This window comes from Sinocyclocheilus rhinocerous, unplaced genomic scaffold (assembly GCF_001515625.1).
Source record: "Sinocyclocheilus rhinocerous isolate Xijiao unplaced genomic scaffold, SAMN03320098_v1.1 scaffold615, whole genome shotgun sequence".
Taxonomy (NCBI): domain Eukaryota; kingdom Metazoa; phylum Chordata; class Actinopteri; order Cypriniformes; family Cyprinidae; genus Sinocyclocheilus; species Sinocyclocheilus rhinocerous.
Window position 1 is genome coordinate 2,435,154 of NW_015631049.1, and position 21,027 is coordinate 2,456,180.

The window sequence follows — 21,027 nt, forward strand, 5'->3', positions numbered from 1 at the left end:
ACAAATGGAAGAGCACAATTCAGGCATACTCCCACTCAGAAATGCAAAGGTAGGCATGTGTGTAGCTCAGTGATGAGAGCTACGTTACACTACTTTTTAGTACATTACACTACAATTCAAAAGTTTGGGGTCAGTAAGATTAAAAAAAAAAAACTTTTATTAGGAAATTAATATTTATTCAGAAAGCATGCATAAAATTGCTCAAAAGTAACGGTAAAGATTTCTAAAATGTTACAAACGATTTCCATTTTAAATAAATGCTGTTCTTTGAAACTTCTTTTGTTCCAGAGTCATGATAAAAATGTTTTATCATGGTTTCTGTAATATACTAAATATATTAAAACCGAAAATAGTTATTTTAAATTGTAATAACATTACACAATATAATGTTATACTGAAATTTTTTTATCAAATAGATGCAGTCCTGGAGAGTAGGAGACTTCTAAAAAAAATCTTTTTTTAAAAATCGTAATGACAACAATAGGCCTTTTTTAAAGATGCCTCTTGAGAACATCTTGTGACAAATATTTATGTACACTAAGAGGTCTGTATTTATGTTTTCAGCTGGCAGACTCCTGCAGTGATCAAGAGCCATTTCAGGGCTCACTCAGTCACCCCTGGCTCTCCAGTGAGCGGTTTGATGTCCCCCGCGAGCCGCTTCAGCCCAGCTCGTCACATGTGCTCACCGGACGTCTGCAGCCCCGGACGCTACAGCCCCGCTCATTCAAACTACAGTCCTGCGAGCTACATCCAGCGTATCCGACTTAAACATTTTGGTGACGCCCCCATTTAACAAACTCTGTCCATCCCATCCAGCCCAATTTCTACCGACTAGTAACTGAAGTAACAAGAGTAACAATTCAATATGGGATGGAACGTCGCCAAGGAGGACAGTGTCATAACGGAAGCCATGAAATGCTCAAATCGGGCTCCTAGTGCCGTGCAAACTGCAGATAGGATCTCACCGTCCTTTGGTTTGTATGCTCCTAGGTTCGTAGAACACAGCTCAAATAATAATATGCACATCTCCCGGGGGTTCCCGAATCATAATATATATATATTCGGCACTTCTGTGTATGACACCAAGTGTGTTGATCTGTAATGGTCGTATAGACTTTTTCTAACCTTTTTGTTTTGTTCTTTCTTATCTATGTGTGTGTGTGTGCTTGGGAGATTTATCTGTGGATTTACAAAACCGTGTCTTTAATGGAAATTAACAGTTTCCCACTTAACGCAGTCATTTAAATTGGGGGGAAAAAGATGTCAGCATATAAACACAGAAACCTAGATCTAAATTAAATAACGTAGTAGTAAATTATTGAATTATTTTTGCTAGTTAACTGTCAGTAGCACAAAATGCTCATTTTAATGGTTTTTAATGTAAAAAAAAAAGAAAAAAAGTCAACTGACTGCCAGAAGTTATTTTTATTCTTTAATTGGAGAACTGCCTTAAATTTCTAAAAGAAAAGACCAACTTCTGAATCTCAAAAGCAGGGTTATTCATGCTTTGTTAATAGCAGCCTTAGGTGTTGGGGGAAAAAAAGCAAGAGTTCTATAATGTGAAAATATTCCCCTTTTTCATTTTTAAGTTCAATAAATGTGATTTATCATTTCTAAGTACGCATTTGTTTGCACTTTGAATTTCTTTTGGAGTTTGACACAGTTCACCGTGAACAACAGATGAGACTCGGTTTGTCGGAAAGACATAAATCTGCATAGTTTGAGCCATGCCACATTCAAGCTAATGCAAATTTGATGATGGCAAGTCAGTACTGTCTTGTTACGTTAATGTCATGATAGTTGTAAGACTTGATGATTGTGGATCCGGAGTGTTGTAAGTGCACTTTAAATGTGTTCGGAAAAGATCATTGCCCTTCATCCCATCATAAATGGCCAATATTTCAGTCTCACCGCTAGATCATGTCAATGCGATTCTCACTGGCTTCTGAAATGGATCCATTTGCCAGATTCACCCCATTCGTTTTGGAATCTAAGCTACTTGACTAGAAGCAGAAAAGCTCCAGGTAGCTTAGTTTTATGTGATGAATATCTTAAGGAATCGAGTCCAGAACATCCTCTGTGGTACTTTCAGATCATGTGATCTATTTCTTTGGTGCCCATCATTCTCAGTGTAGTGCTGGCCTGTTGATCTTTGCTCTGTAAAGCTTTAGTGCCTTTGATTATGATCTGTTTGGAAGGGCCTGTGGCTCCTCCCCAGTGTATGACAGATGCACTGACCACATACAAGCTGAATAGACCTTTTTTTCTGTTTCCTAGTGTAAAATAGAGTACAGTAGCATTGGCATACGCAGTGTCTGAATACCTCTTAAATACGATTGTAAGAGAAGAAAAAAAGGTTTACAGTTTTAGTTATTGCTAGTGTTGTATCAATGCCAGCCTTACTTTTTGTTAAATGATGCTTTGTAGTGCCAACACTGGTGAATTGAGAATGAGATGTAGTTTATTGTTGAGAATTGACTTATTTTGTTGTCCTGGCCTTTACGTTGCATGCATTTCTAGTCCTATTTTATTACAGTATACGTTAAAGGAAAGTATTTGATGTTCTATTGACGAACGATAAATAAAGTGCACAGTCTTGTAACTTTACTGACTTTCTTTGACTACAAGAAAAATGTCTTTATGGAAAACTAGCAAATTTACATTTCGCTGAGGTACAGAACACATTCTGATTTGTCCTATTATTTTATTTGTAAACAATAAGGTCTTTTTATTATTTCTTTAAAATAATCTTAGTCACCCCACACTTCCACACAATAGTGTATCTAAACATAGAAACAGCCAAGAAATGTCTGGGCCATATTTCACCAAAATAAAAAAAAGTTAGATTTTGCATAAAAGAAAAAAAAAGTGTCCAATTAGGATTTTTTTTTTTTTATTTACATTAATATTTGTTTAAAAAGTGCCTTTTTTGGCACAGAAGTCACAATGCTAAAATTATTTATGGTCCTAAAATAGGCATGATGTCCTAATCATATGCCTTTTTTTAGTAGTAGTATTATTGTATTTATTTTTTTCTTTTCAGGTAAAATATGACCTGGACATTTTTTTTAAATCCATTATCTGAATGATATTACTAAACTCAATGATTTAATTTTTTACTGCCATAAACAACACACAAACATTAACACAAGAGTCATCCTAGACCTTCCAATGGCAAGATTCTCACCTTTTTAGCAAACTCACACTTTGCTTTAAAACAATAATAAACAATTCCATGTGAACAGTGCAAATACACACCAACTGCCTCAACAAGGCCTCCAGAGTTTGCATAATGCTGCTGGAAAAAGAAAAAAGTACACTTGCTGGTTAATTCCACCTTTCCATGGCTGTTATAGATCAGACAAAGCATTGGCACAAGAGTGTCTAATTGAAGAAATATCAATAATTCTTAACTTGCTTGATTTAAAAATACAAAATTATTACACTCAAGACACTTGTGGAGTAACTGATCACCACAGCAACAGATTGTAGAGTTGCAAATGAAATTTTTCACAGAAATCTTCTCTTAAATTGCAGCTATGTAAGATTATTATTAAACAAGCAAGAGGAGTTGGTGAATATTAAATCACATTCCATTTTTTTTTTTGTGCATCTAAAAAGGCATTTCAGAAAATTTTCAGGAGAACATTTAAGGAAATTTTTCGACCCTTTGCAACTCTTAATATCTGTCCATCTCAATGATCCTTCGGTTCTAGGCTGTAATGAGGCATGATGGTCTAGCTTGAGAACGTCATGTCCGGGTGAGTTTATCTGGAGGCATGAAGCCCGAGTCTCCCAGCGCTCTGAGAGCCACTCGGCCGCTGGGCCGAACCGTCAGCCAGGTGATGCTGCCGTTGTTCAGGCCCATCCTCAGCCAGCCCTCTGGAGGAAACTGCAGAGCCCTGGAACAAACATTTCAATTACATTCAAACTTTTGACAGACACTTCCTTTGAAAGAGCATAACAATTACCTCAGCATGTGTCTGACGAGTCATGTGAACAAACTATATTTCAAATTTACACAAATTGCAAACTAGTACAAGAAAATTAAGAGTCATAACCACACAATGTAACTAATAAACTAAATTAAGTATTTATTAAATAAAAGAATGAATAAAAAACTAAACAATAAATAACAATATAATGCAATCAAGAAATATATTTATTAGCAATTAGATATTATATTTATTAGCAATTAGTCATAACCACACAATATAAGAAACTAAATTATTTAATAAAAATAATAATACTAATAATTTTAATAAATGAAAATTAATTTAATACAAATATTTGGAATATATTTTTTCTATTCTCTAAAGCTCATCTCTTGCATTAGAGGTATGTATGAGCAACAGCAATAGTGATGTTTAGCATGTTTGACCATTGATAAAAGGTTGCAAACAGTTTTTCATGAATTCCATATATTCAATATGGAAGCCCATTTCTACCACATAATATGCTTGAGAAAAATATGCTTGAGAAAATGCTTAATTATGAGATAGAAGTCAAATTTTTGTCACAAAATGACTTGACTATGACTTTTTGTCATATTTTTTTCAATCTCACAATTATCTCATAATTTCAATTTACTATTATGACTCCTAATTACCAAAGCATTATTTTTTCCCCTTATGTGGCTGAAATGGGCTTCTATAAAACTTTTGCAACCACACACACATAACAATACAAAGTGATCAGAGCATACTTACGATTACATTTGTTTTTTCATGGGCAGACTGCTGTCCATGAAAATGTTTTTTAAAGGGGTCATATGATGCGATTTCAAGTTTTCCTTTCTGTTTGGAGTGTTACAAGCTGTTCGTGAATAGAAAAGATCCCTAAAGTTGCAAAGACTAAAGTCTCAAACCCAAAGAGATAGTCTTTATAAAAGTTAAGACTTGTCCACGCCCTCCTAAAACGGCTCGTTCTAACACCCCCCCACATGTCTACCTCACTGTGTGGGAAGCTTTGCATAACGCCGCCCAAATGTTCACACAAAGAAAGAAATCGTAACTTTGATTCTCGCTGTAGTATTGTTGCTGCCGCTGCCGCCATGCCGTGAAGGCGCTGTGTGTTTCGTTGTGAAAGCGAAACTACTTTGTTTGGCCTTCCAAAAGAGGACACAACTGCGCATAACAATAATGTACAGTATGTGGAAAATAATGTGTTTTTTGAACCTTAAACCGCATAAACACATTGCATTACACCAAATAATGTTCTTTTTAGCAACGTCATATGACCCCTTTAAAAGCTTCAAAGAGCACAAAAATGAAGATTAAAAAAGACTGCACTGAGTAGCAAGTGAACACAAACCTGCACACAAAATAGCGGATGACATTAGCATGACAGACGATAATCTCGTAGCTGTCCTCCTTCTGCTTGGGGTCAGCTCGGTGGATGTAGCGGCGGAACGCTGCCTCGATCCGTGCGCCGTCCTCGTGGTACTGCTGAAACCAGCACAAGAGTTTCACAACCATCCACGTGAGGAGAGGAAGGACTCCACAGCCCACTCGCGACCAAACCAAACTCAACATTCTCCAGCAAACATTTCAGATATCAAGCTTTAGGATGACCAGCAGGAAAACAAGAACATTTGATGCTTGTTGAAGCGATTTGAGATGGTTTCAGTGTGGGTTTTGTACACCAGCAGTAACCTTAGCAGTTCGTTCTGTTATGACTTGCGTCATCAACAGAAACTCAACACACAAAGACAATCAAAAGTGGCACCAGACGTGGGGACTAACAGACAGTGCCTTCAGATTGGCTAAGTAAGACTTTGTTTGCACTGACCGCTGCCTCAGGTTTCCAGTGCGTGACCGGTGGGACGGGCTCTATGGGTGCACCCTCTCGCAGTAAATCACAGCTTACAAGCTCCACACCTACAACACACACATGGGTCATACGTGAAGAAAATAACCATTCTGAATCTCTACAAAGGCAACATTTTACAACATGGAACATCAATTCATAATAATTATTTTAGTACACAATACAGGAATTGTCCAAGCTAAAACTAACAGACTGAATTGAATGTTTTCGGTCAGTTCTAGGGGTGGGCAATATAGTTGTAAACACGATAAACCGAAAGAAATTTAACAACTAGTAGAAATTTTGGATTATCGTCACCATCGTCATTAAAGTTTATCCTTTTCGTGCATTTTTAGACCTTTCCAGTTTCAATTTACGATTTTAAACGGCTCAAGTGTGATCGACCGCACACGCAGAAAGCCGCCTGTCACACAGCACATGAGTACTAAATTGCGTTGTTTTTTGCCTTTTTTTTGGCCTAAATGGTCAAATACACACAAAGTTAGGTACAAATGGCAGCCTTAAGCCTCGTACACACCGGGACGATTATCGCACGCGCTTATCGCCGACGTTTTTCGACGCGTCTTTTGTGTTCATACCCAAGCGATTTTCACAGGCGATGAGCCGAGTGAACGTGCAAATTCACTCCCTGACATTAGATGGCGCTTAATGAAAAACAGAAATACCCCGGTACACATCGAATCCTATTTGATCTGCAATTCCTCTCCATAACAACTCCCTCTTATCGAGATTTTTGTAGTCGCTGTCGCGTTTGTCATAAAGCCCTTTGTGTTCAGACACCAATGAGACCAGCAGCTCTACATTCATCTTGCCTCGATGCATCTTCTTGGTCTACTTACTTCCTCTTTGTCGTTAGGTATCAATGTGTGCTCGGCAAGACCGTTTTGTGCTTGAGCGCCACCAAGTCGTGTTTTACTGTAACTTCAGCAGCTCCAGGCACGTGAACAAAAGCGCCAATCTCATTGGTCGGCCAGTTTTTAACGCGGCGCGTCAAACCAAAAAAAACGAGCCCGAGGCGTTTTTTAAAAAATGACACTTTTACGCCTCGCTTTTTGCGCGTCGGTGTGCACACTCACATTGGCGCCCTTTGTTTAGTCACGAGGTGTTAAACGTCAGCGATAATCGCGCGCGATATTCGTCCCAGTGTGAACAAGCCTTTAGGGAGTATTCATATAATATTTAAAATATCTGTTTTTGCCGTGGTATTAAAATAATCAAGAATTGTGAAATTTTCATGTCATCTAAAACGTTGCCATTTTGACAACCTTATTTCTAACAAAACAACTATTGTGATACTTATATATTCCGTCGTTATCTTGAAATATTACACATATCGCAATATAGATTTTTGGTGATACTGCCACCCCCTAAACTCACACACAAAGGTATAAGACTCAGAATAGAGTGGACAAGTCATATTGATTTGCTTTTATGATGCTTTTTTTTTTGGACATTTTTTAGAGCCTGACATTATCCATCCCCATTAACTTTGACTGTACGGAGGGAAATACACCCAGGTGATTTTGCTGAACTTCTTTTTTGTTCCATGGAAGAAAGTGAACTTTGGAAGACATTTCTTTTTCTTTGCTTTTTAATGCCATGCCAGCTTCTATGGCTATATTCATGGTGAGAGCCAGGTTTAGCTATTCAAAAATAAAACTACATAAGATTTTAAATAAGATTTTTTTTTAAAACCTTAAGACTAAATTTGGATTTACTTTTTTTTTTTTTAAGTATCAACAGTTCCCCAAAGGGATATAAGTAATACAGTCAAGTAAAATATGTTTGATGGACATAAGATGTGGAAGATATTTAAATGCGAGATGTAAGCTTTATTTTTGGGGTGGACTATCCCTTTAAGCATCTGTTTTTCTTTATTAGTTATTACTTTTTCTTTTAATTTAATAATGCACACACTTTGACAAACGCACAAGTGTGTATTTTCAAAAGAGACCACAGTCATGGTTGGGTCACGCTCATGCATAGGTATTAATACATCTCAGCCATTATGCCTTGTGTGTGTCATAATGTAATTAAATTAGGTGAAGAAGAAAATGACAGGTTTAGCTGAGAGGTTTCATCCTAGATCAGCTCTTCAGAACGAGTCTGTACCTGGCAGGTATTTGCTGATGATGTTGGCTGTTTCTGCAGCTCTAGTCATGGAGGAGTGGATGAGAACGTCGTACTTCAGTCCAAGTACTGCTAATCTCTGTCCTGTACACTCAGCCTGTTCACGTCCTGCAGTGAAGACAGAAATCAGCATGTGATCTATTTGGTGGCTTAATGTAGCATCTAATGGATTAGGCTCAACACTTCTGTTATTTGATATATGCTGAGGTATCAGTACCTAAAGGCGTCAGGATCCTCTCTTTATCTCCATCCCCCTTGAGGTTGTACTGAGAGTGTCTGATCAGGAAAATGTGGCGTGTGGCTTTGGGTTTGTTGTTCTCCGCTTCTGGACTTCCACTGTCACCAGCACTCTCCTTTCTCGTCCCATTCACCATAGACGAGGGGTCACGTCTGAAAGCATCAAAAAATGTTCAAACTAGCTATTCACACAGTAGGTCCAATGAACTCAATTCAATAGCCGATGACAAGAGTGGATTCTACAGTAAATACAAACATTAGAGCAATGTTAATTGTAGAGTTACACCGAGAGAAACCGGACGCTCAAGACAACACTCTTCAAGACACTGTGCGATTCATTTCTTACCACTCAATATTCTCTCAATCCTAATATTTTGTTGCAAGTCAACTTGACTTATTTAAATTTTTGATTGGTTGGAAATGCTGGTTGACCGACCTATGATGTTTTTCTAGAAATTGTGTAACTTTTCCCTCATTTAGGGTCATGAAGAAAGTATTGCAAAATATGCATACAATATTTTCTACTTATACATTTTTCTTTTATGATTATGATGTTTGGGTCAATTTGACCTGCATATTTCAGTGTTAAAGGCAGCTGCACAGACTCAAAGTAATATCATTTTTAATGTATTTTATCAGTTTCTCAACTACCCTCTAAAAACTAATTTGTTGGTGAAGTGTGATTTAACCTTAAGGGTATTTAAATTTACATTCATGGCAGTTTTTATCCAAAGAAACATATGCTGCATTGAAGGCGTACATTTTTATCGGTCAAAAACAAAGCTAAAATACTGTTTATAATATTCACGTTACAGTTTTAAAAATCACATGTTCTCGTGTTTTTTTTTTTTTATGTGTGAGAGGTATTAATGTTACAGGTGTGCTGTTTTACTTGATTTCTTTTTTGTTTTTCATAGTTTCATAACTTTTGATGAATTTTATTGAATCTGGTTAATACTGAATCCCACCATGAAAAAACGGTCTCAGATTTTGAACATAATACAAGAGTCAAGTCTATATCTGAAGCTGGAACTGTCAGTTGGCAGACACTTCCAAAAGTGCTTAGGACATTATGTAAAAATAAACTATATTACTGACAATTAACCAGGTCTAAGACTAAACCTACCTGAAAGGTCACTGACACCATTTCAATCACTGCCAAATGTGGTGCGGCTTAGTGGTTCAAGACCTTATATCGAAGCCAAAGGTTGTAGGATCAAAATTATCACCACTGATCAAGGCATCAGACCTCAGACTAACACTACCATAAATGGTTTTTGGGCATGATGCCATAGCTATACCAATGGTTTTATGAACATGTACCATGGTAGTACCATAATATTCCTCGAGAAACCTTAAAATACTATGTAAATACAACAGTAGTCAATCAGAAATAGGTTTCTATTGCTTACTTGTCCCAATTGCAATCCCATCCGTTCGCAGTGGGCCACGCCGGAGGCTGCGCTGCGTGCACGGCAGCCAGGGTCTCTCTCAACCGGCATCGTTCTCCGAAGTACCCGTGCTTATCTGCAGCGACCGCCGCGCACACGAGCACCGCGGATCCGCCAGCGATCCCGCACGCGAGACTGATCGCTCTCCGAAACGACATGACTCAAAAGACCGGAGTCAACGGAGAGAGAAACGGCTGCTCTTCAGCGCTATGACGCACTGAGTCACTCTGCTGAGGAAGTGGCACTGTTTCCTCCTTTCTCACAACGTCAAGCGAGCCGTTACTGGTGTCTTGTCATGACAAATATGTGGTTTTCTTTCTAAAACCATGTGTGAGAGAATGTATTTGGCCTCCAGAAATAAATGGTTGAGATAAAAACTGAACTTCCAACGGCAGTCACGACTACATGTGTGAAGACGGTGACAAAAAAACACATCTTTTCTGAAAATAAAAGCCCCCAGCATACAAGGTAACAGTTTAGTTTATGTTGTCAGTTTTATTCCTCAATAAATTAGTTATTAAATATTTTAAATATTGGATGTGTTTTATTTAGCTTATTTATCTAACTACGTTTCAAAACATTTAATTAATTACATGTTTATTTTATCATTTATATATATTTCTATATTCTGCATTACTTTATATCATTCCATTTAAGCAACTCATCCAAAACAAAATCTAATAACAGGTAATACCTACATTAATAAAACTAAAATATTATTTAGATTTTGTATAATACGATGTATTTTTTTCTATATCATAGCATTCCATTTATTTCTTTAAAAAAAAAGGTATTTCTTGAATATTTTTGTAATATCGTTGAGTATTTTGCTCCAGACCTGTAAGTGGCAGTATTGAGCAGTGGGTTATGTTTGATTTTGGTGGCGACATGTTTTACTGTTGATGATTAAAAGTGATATTTTATTTAGTTTGTACTTATATATCCACATATCTGTCTCTTGCGTTGAAGTAAATATGGACACGGACGAGGAGGGAGACAATGACTGGGATCGCAGTTTAGAGTCAGACATGCTAGAGACAGGTGGGTTTATAACTGGACGATTATGTAAACTTGAGCATAAATATGTTTTTAAAGTAATGCATGAATATTATAGTTACTCAAGGTACTCATGTTTGCATAGTCTAAATGCACAGCTCAGTGACAGCTGCAATATGAATAGACTGCAACAAGGTTTAGTGAGCAGCTTCTGTCAGGGATACTGTATCTACAGTAACTGTGCTTTTGTAACTTGACTTTTCAGAAGGAAGTTCCACTGACAGAGTTACATCCATATCTCAGAGAGTGATCCTGCACTTTGACCTGGACTGCTTCTATGCACAAGTGGAGATGATCCGAAATCCTGCACTCAGGAACAAACCTCTTGGTAAAACACCACAGAATATAAACTTTCACCGAGTATAAAGTGTACAACAAATACAGTATGTCCTGGTGCAGTTGTAGAGACAATACACACAATAAAAAACATTAGTACAAGTTCTACAAAAAGTCATAAATGTTCTAATCAGTCAGGTAATAAAGAAATAAGTACTACTAACAAAACTCATTAAAAAAAAAAAAAAACTCATTGCTATCCTTCTGATAAATGTAATGTCATATGCAGCTCTGTCTATATCTGTGGTCTCTTAGGGATACAGCAGAAGTACTTAATTGTGACGTGTAATTATGTGGCAAGAGAGCATGGCCTGAATAAACTGATGTCAGTGACTGATGCAGTGGAGAAATGCCCACAGCTGGTGCTAGTGAAAGGAGAAGATCTCACACATTACAGAGAGATGTCCTACAAAGTCACTGGTATAATCATACATTTTAATTTTTTGTTATATTGTTTTATTGTAGGTGTCTTTAAATTGTATTTCTATGTTTATAATATATATATAATTATAATAACAGTGAATATACTTTGATAATTAGATTTTAATGATATATTTTTACACTTTTTACATTTTATACATTACCATTCAAAAGTCTCGGGTCAGTAAGATTTTTTTTTAAAGAAATTAATACTTTTATTCAGCAAGGATGCATTAAATTGATCAAAAGTGACAGTAAAGACTTCTACAATATTATTAAAAATTCTATTTCAAAAAAATGTATAACAGTTTCCACAAATTATTTTCAACATTAAAAATAATTTAAAATGTTTCTTGGGCACCAAATCAGCAAATTAGAAGGATTTCTGAAGGATCATCATGTGACACTGAAGACTGGAGTAATGGCGGCCGAAAATTCAGCTTTGCTATCGCAGGAATAAATTAAACTTCAAATATATATTAAAATAGAATAGAACAGTTATGTTAAATTGTAATTGTTTCCTATTTTTGTTTTTACGGTCAAATTATAAATGCAATGATCTTACTGATCCCAGTCTTTTGAGTGTTAAATTTAATGAGTTTGTTTTAGAACTATTAAGGAGTACAATCCAAAGGTCCCTGTTTAAACTGACTATAAACCAGACTTTGACATTGACTTTATCTGCCCAAGAATTGCTGATGTCATACTGCCCACTAGTGGAAAGGCTGGGCTTTGATGAAAACTTCATGGACGTTACAGAAATGGTGGAGAGAAGACTGAAGGAGACCTGTATTTCAGATCTCTCCTTCAACGGACACGTATACAAACATGAAAGTGAGTTGGAGCGCCACCTCAAACAAATGAAACAGTGCTGTTTCAGAACTGGACGAATTCAGTGTACTCTTTTCTTGTTGTTTAGTTTTTCATGGAAAATGGGAGAATTGCTAGAGTTTCTGCTTATAATAAATCTTGCTTATCTTCAGGCATGGTAGTTGATGAGGAGAACGCCCGACTGGCTGTCGGCTCTGTGATAGCAGCTGAGATGAGGCAGGCCATCTTCAGCACGCTGGGACTAACCGGCTGTGCTGGCATCGCTAACAACAAACTCTTAGCCAAACTAGTGTCTGGAACCTTTAAACCAAACCAGCAAACCACCCTCCTGCCTTACAGCACCGCTGAACTCATGAGCAGCCTCACAGGACTAATCAAAGTGCCTGGTAAGATGACACATAATCTCACCCATTGCGCACCATGCTGTTTATATTCTGTAAACATTGTCTGTGTATATAGGGATTGGTTACAAGACACGTGAGAAGCTAAAGGCTTTGGGTCTGGTCAGTGTGAGAGATCTACAGTTATATTCTCTGCCTGACCTGGTGAGGGAGTTTGGTGAAGTGACCGCTAAAAGGATTCAAAACCTCGCCTGTGGCATTGATGACTCTCCAGTCACGCCGGCGGGTCCTCCTCAGGTATTCTTAATATTTATAGATTGTTGAGGCAAATATTAAGCAGTCTTCATCAGACAGATTTAACTGCTAATGGTGTTATTATATACTGAACAAAATTATAAACGCAACACTTTTGTTTTTGCCCCCAAGGGCTTTTTCATATATTTTATATGCACATTTAGTCAGTTAGCAGAAACTTTAATCCTCAGGTTATCATACAAGAGCTAACAAAACGTGAAATACCAGTATTGTTATAATGCCAGTGTCAAGAGCAAGCTAGAGGGATAAAGAAGCTCAGAAGTAAAAGTAACAATAACATGAAGAAACACTGTTACTTCAGTTTAGCTTTCTCAATTTTTAGCTAGCTCCCTTCTGAAAAGTAAAGCTGAAGAGGACTAAAATAAACTACCTTTCAAAAGTTTGGGAACAATGAGATTTTTTATGTTTTTGAAATATATATGTGACCCTGGTGCTCAAAACCAGTCTTAAGTCGCTGGGGTATATTTGTAGCAATAGCCAAAAATACATTGTATGGGTCAAAATTATTGATTTTTCTTTTATGCCAAAATCATTAGGATATTAAGTAAAGATCATGTTCCATGAAGATATTTTGTAAATTTCCTACTGTAAATATATAAAAACTTAATTTTTGATAAGTAATATGCATTGCTAAGAACTTCATTTGGACAACTTTAAAGGCGATTTTCTCAATATTTAGATTTTTTTGCACCCTCAGATTCCAGATTTTCAAATAGCTGTATCTCGGCCAAATATTGTCCCATCCTAACAAATCATACATCAATTGAAAGCTTATTTATGCAGCTTTCATGTATACTTTAACAAAATTGACAATTTAAAAAAATTGACATTGTTTTGTGGTCCAGGGTCACATATTACCAAGTCTGCATTTATTTGATCAAAATACAGTTAAAACATTAGTATTGTGAAATATTATTGCAATTTAAAAATAACTGTTTTCTGTAATTTATTCTGTTATTAAAGCTGGATTTTCAGCAGCCATTACTGAAGAATCATTTCCCATTATTATCAATGTTAAAAACAGTTGTGCAGCTTAATATTTTTGTGGAAACCATGATACATTTTTTCAGGATTGAGGAATAGAAAGGTCAAAAGAAAAACAATTTTTGTAACATTATAAATGCCTTTAATGTTTTTTTTAATCAATTTAATGCGTCCTTGCTGAAGAAAAGTATTAATTTCTTAGAACAAAAAATCATACTGACCATACTTTTGATATGAACGATAGTGTATTTATCCAAATATTTGTGAGGCATAACAATGTTTACAAGCTTTGATTCACAAACAGTGCTAGCATGCTTCTGATGCTGCATGAAATCTAAAATAATCTGTGTGGTAAATTATATATTTCAGTCTCTCAGCGATGAGGACTCATTCAAGAAAATTTCCACTCTAGAGGAAGTTCAAAAGAAAACTGAGGAACTACTCACCAGCCTTACTGAGAGGTGAATACATTTTTTTTACAATACCAAAACAACCTGATTGGCATGTTTATAGTTTGTTTCTGTGTTTGAATTTTGTCTAGGATGCACAAAGATGGCAGGCGGCCACACACATTCAGACTAACGATTCGCCGATACACAGTCACCAATCGCTGGTTCAGTCGAGAGAGCCGACAGTGCCCTATACCCAACCACACTGGGCTCAAGATCACATGCGGTACAGTTCTGTTCTTTTGCATCCTTTAAATGTATAATTCCGTAATATTCACAGTCATCTCACAATTCACTTAAATTGCAATAAACAGCAGTGATATAAATGTGACATCTTCAGATTTTTACTGTTACAATTTTGGTATTCACATTTCCCTTTTTTATATTAGGAAGCAGTGAGGCTGTGCCCCAGTTACTGGGACTGTCAATGAAGCTATTTCATAAAATGTTGGACACACGTGAGCCGTTCCATCTGACCCTGCTGAATGTGTGTTTTAGTAACCTGCAGGCTAAAAGCTCTAGCAAGAGCTCCATCGCCTCTTTCTTTACACAGAAATTTCCTACAACAACACAAATGACATCTCAACAGCAGGTCAGTATGTATGATTTTCCTTATTTTAGAGTTATTCATTATAATAATACATAATAATCTGCATTTAAAATGCAAAAAAAAAAATCAGCCAGTCTCACTGGCTCTATTTTACAGCTGAGCTTATGCTTTCTGTTTTTCCAAAGTCATCTCTGAGCTTTAATGGGGCTTTTCCTTTATTATGAGTCGCAGAGATTTTAATACTTTTGATAAAAACTGATAAGGGACTCATTTTTTATGTCTTTTATTTTGTATTCATATTTATGAATATAAACACTACCGTTCAAAAGTTGGGTTAAGGTTGGAACGTTTTTTTATGTTTTTTAAAGAAGTTTCTTTTGCTCACCCAAGCTGCATTTGTGTCATAAAAAATACAGTAAAAAAAATTACAATTTACAATTTTACAGTTTAAAATAATGGTTTTCTATTTTAAAATGCAATTTATTTCTGTAATGTCAAAGCTGAATTTTCAGCAGCCATTACTCCAGTATTCAGTGTCACATGATATTTCAGGAATTATGCTAATATGCTGATTTGGTGCATAAGAAGCATTTCTTGTTATTATCAGTGTTTATTTTAAATTGAAATGTTTTTTTTGACATTATACATTTCTTTACTGCCACTTTTGTTCAATTTAATACATACTGGCTGAATAAAAGTATTTTCAGTAGTTTTATATATTTATGTATTTATTAATCAATAACTCCGTTACAGATTAGTTCTTGCTAACTGACTACTATGTATTTAGCTTTTCATATGCTAATTTAAGGCAGCAGTAACTTGAAACAGCAGAAGTTAACAGTCTATCTTTTGCCTCACCAGGTGGAACTTGATATCTGTGAGCCTGCTGCAAATTCCCAGTTCACTCAGGCAGATGTTTTACATAAAGAAGATAAAACATGGAACAGCATGAAACCCATAAAACACACATGGATATCTCCAACCCAAGAATTACAAACACAGCCACCCTTAATCAACTCCAAATCTCCCAGGCAGCCTGTTTTAGAGCACTCACAAGTTACAAAAATGAACACAACAGAGTCTTGTATGAGCAACGTTCCCGAGAAAACATTGTGTTCCAGGCTGCCTCCAGGTGTCGATCCAGAAGTATTCAAACTCCTTCCTGAACACATTCAGATGGAGCTGATTTCCAGTTTTCAAAGTGAAGACACTGCACAGCTCATTTACGGACCCGCTGACACATCTTCTGATGTTGACCCAGCAGATCATTCCACATGGGCTTTTAACCAACCAGCACCAGAACCCTGTGAGTCAGCACTGAATTATAACAGAAATTCTGCATCTCATAACCATGAACTCAGCAAGAATTTGTCATCTGCTCAGTTCACCGTGGAATTAAATTCTGGACTCGTCAAAGTCACAGAAAGTCATGATATCCCACCTGCCTCTCAAGAACATCAATCAGATGTCCCTGCGAATGTGGACCCTTATGTATTCTCACAACTTCCTGCTGATGTGCAAAGGGAGTTACTGACAGAGTGGAGACAGCAGAAACCGGTCCTAAAAATCCCATCCAAACACTCACATAAAACCTCCAGTACCAGAGACAAGAAGAGCGCTGCTAAAGGCAGCCAGTGTAACAACATACTGAAATACTTCAAACCTAACTGAGAACAGAAACACTTGATTGCCTGTTCATAAACCAGAAAAATACTAAAAATACATACGTAAACCATATCTTTGTAAATCAGCCTTTGTAGAGGAATGAAAAATGTAATTCTGTCACCATTTACTCACCTTCATGTCAAATCTGTTTGACTTACTTTCTTCCACTGAACACGAAAAGGGATGCTGGGAAACAAGGTCATCCTGGTTTGGAGTTAGGGTTAGGGTTAACTCTGGTTAGCTAAGGTTAGGGTTGAGTAAATCATGACAGAATGTTCATTTTTCTGTTAAGTTTCACTTTCAGATATGTATTATTTTGTTAATAAACCATATATGTCTTTAAATAGTAATGATGTAATTTAAGTCATTGTATACTATAATTATAATAATAGTGTTTATTATAATAATAGTGTTTGTGATATTACAATACACTACATACACTACACTAATGTCTTTGAAAGAAGTCTCTTATTCTACCAAGGCTGCATTTATTTGATCAAAAATACAGTAAAAACTAATATTTGGGAACTTTAAAGACTTAAAAAACTCATCCATTGTAAAAAAAAAAACGGTCTCCTTTTCTGCATTCCTTGTTTTATGAAGCTTTTAGTTTTGTTTAATTTAATTTATTTATCTGTACCTTTTAATCTTCAATTCTGGGTAGAAGCCTTAGCCAAAAACAGTGTTTTACATTTTAAACCATCATTGCAAAAAATTATAAGCTAAATTTTTAGACCTTTATTCAAAAAAAAAAGTGTACTTCCGGCGCCGATCACTACATTTCTTCACACTCTTCCCGCGCGCAGCTTCCTGCTTAATCTCTCCGCAGCATCTCCTTCCGGCACATCACACCTCTACATTCAGTCTATTATAAGCGCTATCCGCTGTCGTCCAGAATTTTCTCCATTGCACATCGCCGGTTGTCAGGTCGTCTATAAAGATGAAGGGAGCGAAATTGGCCGTGGTTTTAAGCGTGTTTTTGGCCTTTGTCCTCCTGACTGAGACAGCGCGAAGCAAGAGAGACTCCAGCAGCCAGAACAGCTTCAGGAGGGCGGCCAGCGGTTTCTACCAAACCTTCAGCAATATCTTCGGAGAGGAGAACATCAGGGCGCTGTACAAGGTCCATATAAGATCATGCGATTTTCTCATGCAGTTTAAAAATTTCGTTTTGTTTGCAAATGCATTTGCTTAGGGCCTGAAGATATCACCAGCCTGTGATCTCTTGTGATCAGTGGCTGTGTCTCAAAACCATAGACTGTAGCTCAGAACCTAGTGAGCTGCCTACCTAGAGCGCATAGCCGCATACTGTATACTAGGGATGGGCGGATCGATACTGATGTTGTATCGAAAGGATCGATCCTCACATAAAAATATCGATTCTAAAGTGCATTTTTTAAAAACATTAATTTTATTTACTTATCAAGAAATTCGGTGCATAAAATAAGCTTCTAAGTGGAAAAATAGACTATATTAGCGAATAATTGTGTTGGATAGAACCATTTCTCCTGCTCATCGGAACACACGCAAATGCTGAAAGACAGAACCAATCAATCACAGACAGCGTTCGCTGCTGACACATGGCTCAGAGTGCTTGTTCAAATAGGGTTGCGTTTCCCAAAAGCATCAGAAGCGTAAGTAGATCTTAAGAAACCATTGCCACATTATTACATTACATTGTTACTATATATAAAATTAATTCTGAAAAATGCATCACGGTTTCCGCACAAATATGAAGCAGCAATAATAATAAATGTTTCTTGAGCACCAAATATTAGAATTATTTCTTAAGGATCATGTGACACTGAAGACACTTTTAGGGGTATAGTTGCACCTTTGAGGTTACTTCCCCATTAAAGGGCTAAAATATACAATTATAGTATATTTTATTTCTAAAAGTGTAAACAAAAAAGGCATATGAAATGTTAAAAAAACATGGCTTTAAAATCTAATATTAAGTGAGTATAATTACTGATTATATATTCTTTCAATAATTTAAAAGATCAGTTTAGTTTAGAAGTATCAGTATCGATATCGACGATACTGGGCTTGAAAATATCGGTATCGGATCGAAAATAAAATAAGAGGTATCGCCCATCCCTAATACGGGCATCTTTCTGTTTAACTTGGTCAATATGTTCTGGATAGTGTCAGTGCTGTGATATTGTCAGATGGAACAGCTGATGTGCCACATTTTAGACTTGTTTATGTTTTATCGGTAACGCTTTATAATAACTTTAGTGAATACGTGTTTTTTTCAATAATATTTAATAATTAAAATTTGATTTTAATAATTAATAAATTGTTAGTCTATTAATGATATGCATTAAATGGCCTTAAAAACAATTTTAACAAAATTATTGCATTTTCATTATTTACGTTATTTTAATAAAATATATGAGAGTTTTGCTAACTGTTTAAATGTACATGAATGAGCTTTTGTACTGTACTGTATAGTGCTATTACATTTTGAGAAAAGAAAATGGAGCTTAGGCCTATTTAGCCTATTTTTGCTATAATGGAAAAGATCTCATTACTGTAAGGCAGATTAATATTGTTGTTATTATTAATACTGTTGTTGTAACTGTGTGTTATAATAATATTTTTAATGTAATAAAATGAATTATCACTGAGAATAATAATAAAAAAACACAATAATGAGAAATGGGAAGAGGGATATGCTTAATTGTCATGAAAATGATGTCACAATGCAAAGTAATCTAAAATAACAATCTAAATCTGTTCTAATTTATATAGATACATTATATAGATATACAGAAACATATATTTTTTTTAAAGTAGGGTTATTTTCTGTTTTTAGTTTGCATATAACTTTTTTGCAGTCTTCATTTATTAAAAAAAACCAACAACTTGTCAATGTTTTGCAGTTCTTCTCAAAAACTACAGAGAGGTTTGTTTATGGAGTCGATTCATTATTGGACACCTTGTGGAAACTGTGGGTGGATCTGCTTGATGTTATGGGCATTGACTGTAAGTCTGTATCAAAATTGTTGCATTTATGTGCGTCAATGACTGAAATAGCACATCTCCACTGTTTGTATGTGATGCCAAAAATCATGTCCTTAAAACCTCCTTCATGTCTCTCCCTACTTTCTCTCTGCTTCTATTTCTGTCTGTCTGTGTTTTCTTTTTCCCCTCCGGTTCTCTCTCTCTCATTAGCCTCTAACCTGACGCACTACTTCAGCCCATCGTCTGTGTCCAGCTCTCCTGCTCGTGCTCTCCTCCTGCCGGTATTCGGTATGAACCGGTATACCGCCCAGCACTAAATCAAAGTGTGAAGAATAGTCAGTATCACAGCATGTTTCATCTCTACCATGTGTCTTGAGGTCACCAGAGGTTACTCTGAGTTCAGGACCGGTCGCACTATCAGGGATAGAGATGTATGTGGAAATCGCTTTCAGAAAGCAGCTAGTCATCAGAAGTGTGAGGATATGTGACCAGTGTTCCTGGCAGCAAAATAACAGTGCTGCAATGTACACCGCTATCTCTGTCCAACTTCAGCTGGAAAAACCTGGTCATGCAACTTTGCTCTCAGCATGAGATCATTGTATGTACCATTTTAATACACTTATTGAAAGGGATTAGTTAAATAGCTTTTAGTACCACTGCGTATTAGTGCTGCTTAGTAAAATCTATTAAACTTTTTAAGAAAGTGGCCTATGGTTTCATCCACAGTGGCATTTTGTCTATTAGAAATGCCTCCTAACTAATCTAGCCTGTGTCCCATCTTCTCTGCTTGTTCTCATTCACTCTTACTATTTTTTTTCTTTTTGCAGCTTTAACATTCATTCCACTTTTTGGTTTTGAATTCATCATGTTTTTGCAACCTGTGTAGCCAAAACTAATTTGTATGGTTTTTAAAATATATTTCAGACATTTATTCCCTGCTTCATAGATTTTTAAAAATACTGTCATTTAACATTTTTATACGTTTTTACATTTTGAGAGGAATATTACGAATGGGCAGTGTTAAAGTATATTTTCATTCCATAATATGCCATAATTTTTTTTATTTTATTTTTTTAAATGATTTTTCATGATTAGTACTACTTTTCACTACTGTTGAAAAGTTTGGAGTCCGTAAGATTTTTTTTATTTTAAGGAAATCAATATTTTTATTTAGCAAAGATGTATTAAATTATATTTCAAATAATTATTTTAAGTTATTTTAAGCTTGCTGTTCATTATCGAATCCTGAAAAATGTATTACGGTTTTCACAAAAATATTAAGCAGCACAACTGTTTTCAACTTTGATTATAATAAGAAATGTTGTTTGAGCACCAAATCAGAATATATGAATGATTTCTAAAGGATCACGTGACACTCAGCCATCACGTGAATAAATTACATTTTAAAATATATTAAAATAGAACTTTTGAATGGTAGTGTACATTGGAAGTATTTATTTTTTTTA

The 21,027-nt window shown here is 36.0% G+C and overlaps 4 protein-coding genes across 7 annotated transcripts in view; 3 read left to right on the plus strand and 1 right to left on the minus strand.

The window, feature by feature from the left end:
- ankle2 (ankyrin repeat and LEM domain containing 2) overlaps positions 1-2,613 on the plus strand; it is a 15,034-nt gene extending 12,421 nt beyond the window's left edge. Inside the window, exons 13-14 of one of the 2 annotated variants that reach the window (XM_016553950.1) lie at positions 565-819; positions 878-2,613. In XM_016553950.1, the coding sequence (XP_016409436.1) occupies positions 565-793 (229 nt within the window). In that variant the 3' untranslated portion in view covers positions 794-819; positions 878-2,613. Of the gene's footprint in view, positions 1-564 lie in introns of both variants that reach the window. The other variant, XM_016553949.1, reaches the window with a different exon arrangement.
- A 72-nt stretch (positions 2,614-2,685) lies between these two features.
- pgam5 (PGAM family member 5, serine/threonine protein phosphatase, mitochondrial) lies at positions 2,686-9,827 on the minus strand. 2 transcript variants are annotated; one of them, XM_016553955.1, is made up of 6 exons: positions 9,609-9,827; positions 8,177-8,349; positions 7,942-8,067; positions 5,791-5,879; positions 5,314-5,444; positions 2,686-3,902 (listed from the first exon to the last, which is right to left on the minus strand). In XM_016553955.1, exons 1-6 carry the CDS (start codon positions 9,803-9,805, stop codon positions 3,752-3,754), a joined length of 867 nt encoding a protein of 288 aa, XP_016409441.1. In that variant the 5' UTR covers positions 9,806-9,827; the 3' UTR covers positions 2,686-3,751. The 2 variants fall into 2 exon arrangements, with proteins under 2 accessions (XP_016409441.1, XP_016409440.1); XM_016553954.1 differs by having other exon boundaries at positions 5,314-5,447.
- A 211-nt stretch (positions 9,828-10,038) lies between these two features.
- On the plus strand, positions 10,039-16,776 carry poli (polymerase (DNA directed) iota). 2 transcript variants are annotated; one of them, XM_016553952.1, is made up of 11 exons: positions 10,039-10,115; positions 10,617-10,688; positions 10,909-11,031; positions 11,295-11,459; positions 12,150-12,293; positions 12,443-12,676; positions 12,750-12,928; positions 14,300-14,391; positions 14,472-14,605; positions 14,769-14,971; positions 15,791-16,776. In XM_016553952.1, the coding sequence occupies exons 2-11, from the start codon at positions 10,622-10,624 to the stop codon at positions 16,598-16,600; spliced, it is 2,151 nt and encodes a 716-aa protein (XP_016409438.1). In that variant the 5' UTR covers positions 10,039-10,115; positions 10,617-10,621; the 3' UTR covers positions 16,601-16,776. The 2 variants fall into 2 exon arrangements, with proteins under 2 accessions (XP_016409438.1, XP_016409437.1); XM_016553951.1 differs by lacking the exon at positions 10,039-10,115 and having other exon boundaries at positions 10,516-10,688.
- A 422-nt stretch (positions 16,777-17,198) lies between these two features.
- LOC107741282 (BRI3-binding protein-like) lies at positions 17,199-20,049 on the plus strand. The gene is made up of 4 exons (XM_016553979.1): positions 17,199-17,714; positions 19,480-19,582; positions 19,772-19,842; positions 19,939-20,049. The coding sequence occupies exons 1-4, from the start codon at positions 17,535-17,537 to the stop codon at positions 20,047-20,049; spliced, it is 465 nt and encodes a 154-aa protein (XP_016409465.1). The 5' UTR covers positions 17,199-17,534.
- The last annotated feature ends 978 nt before the right edge of the window (positions 20,050-21,027 follow it).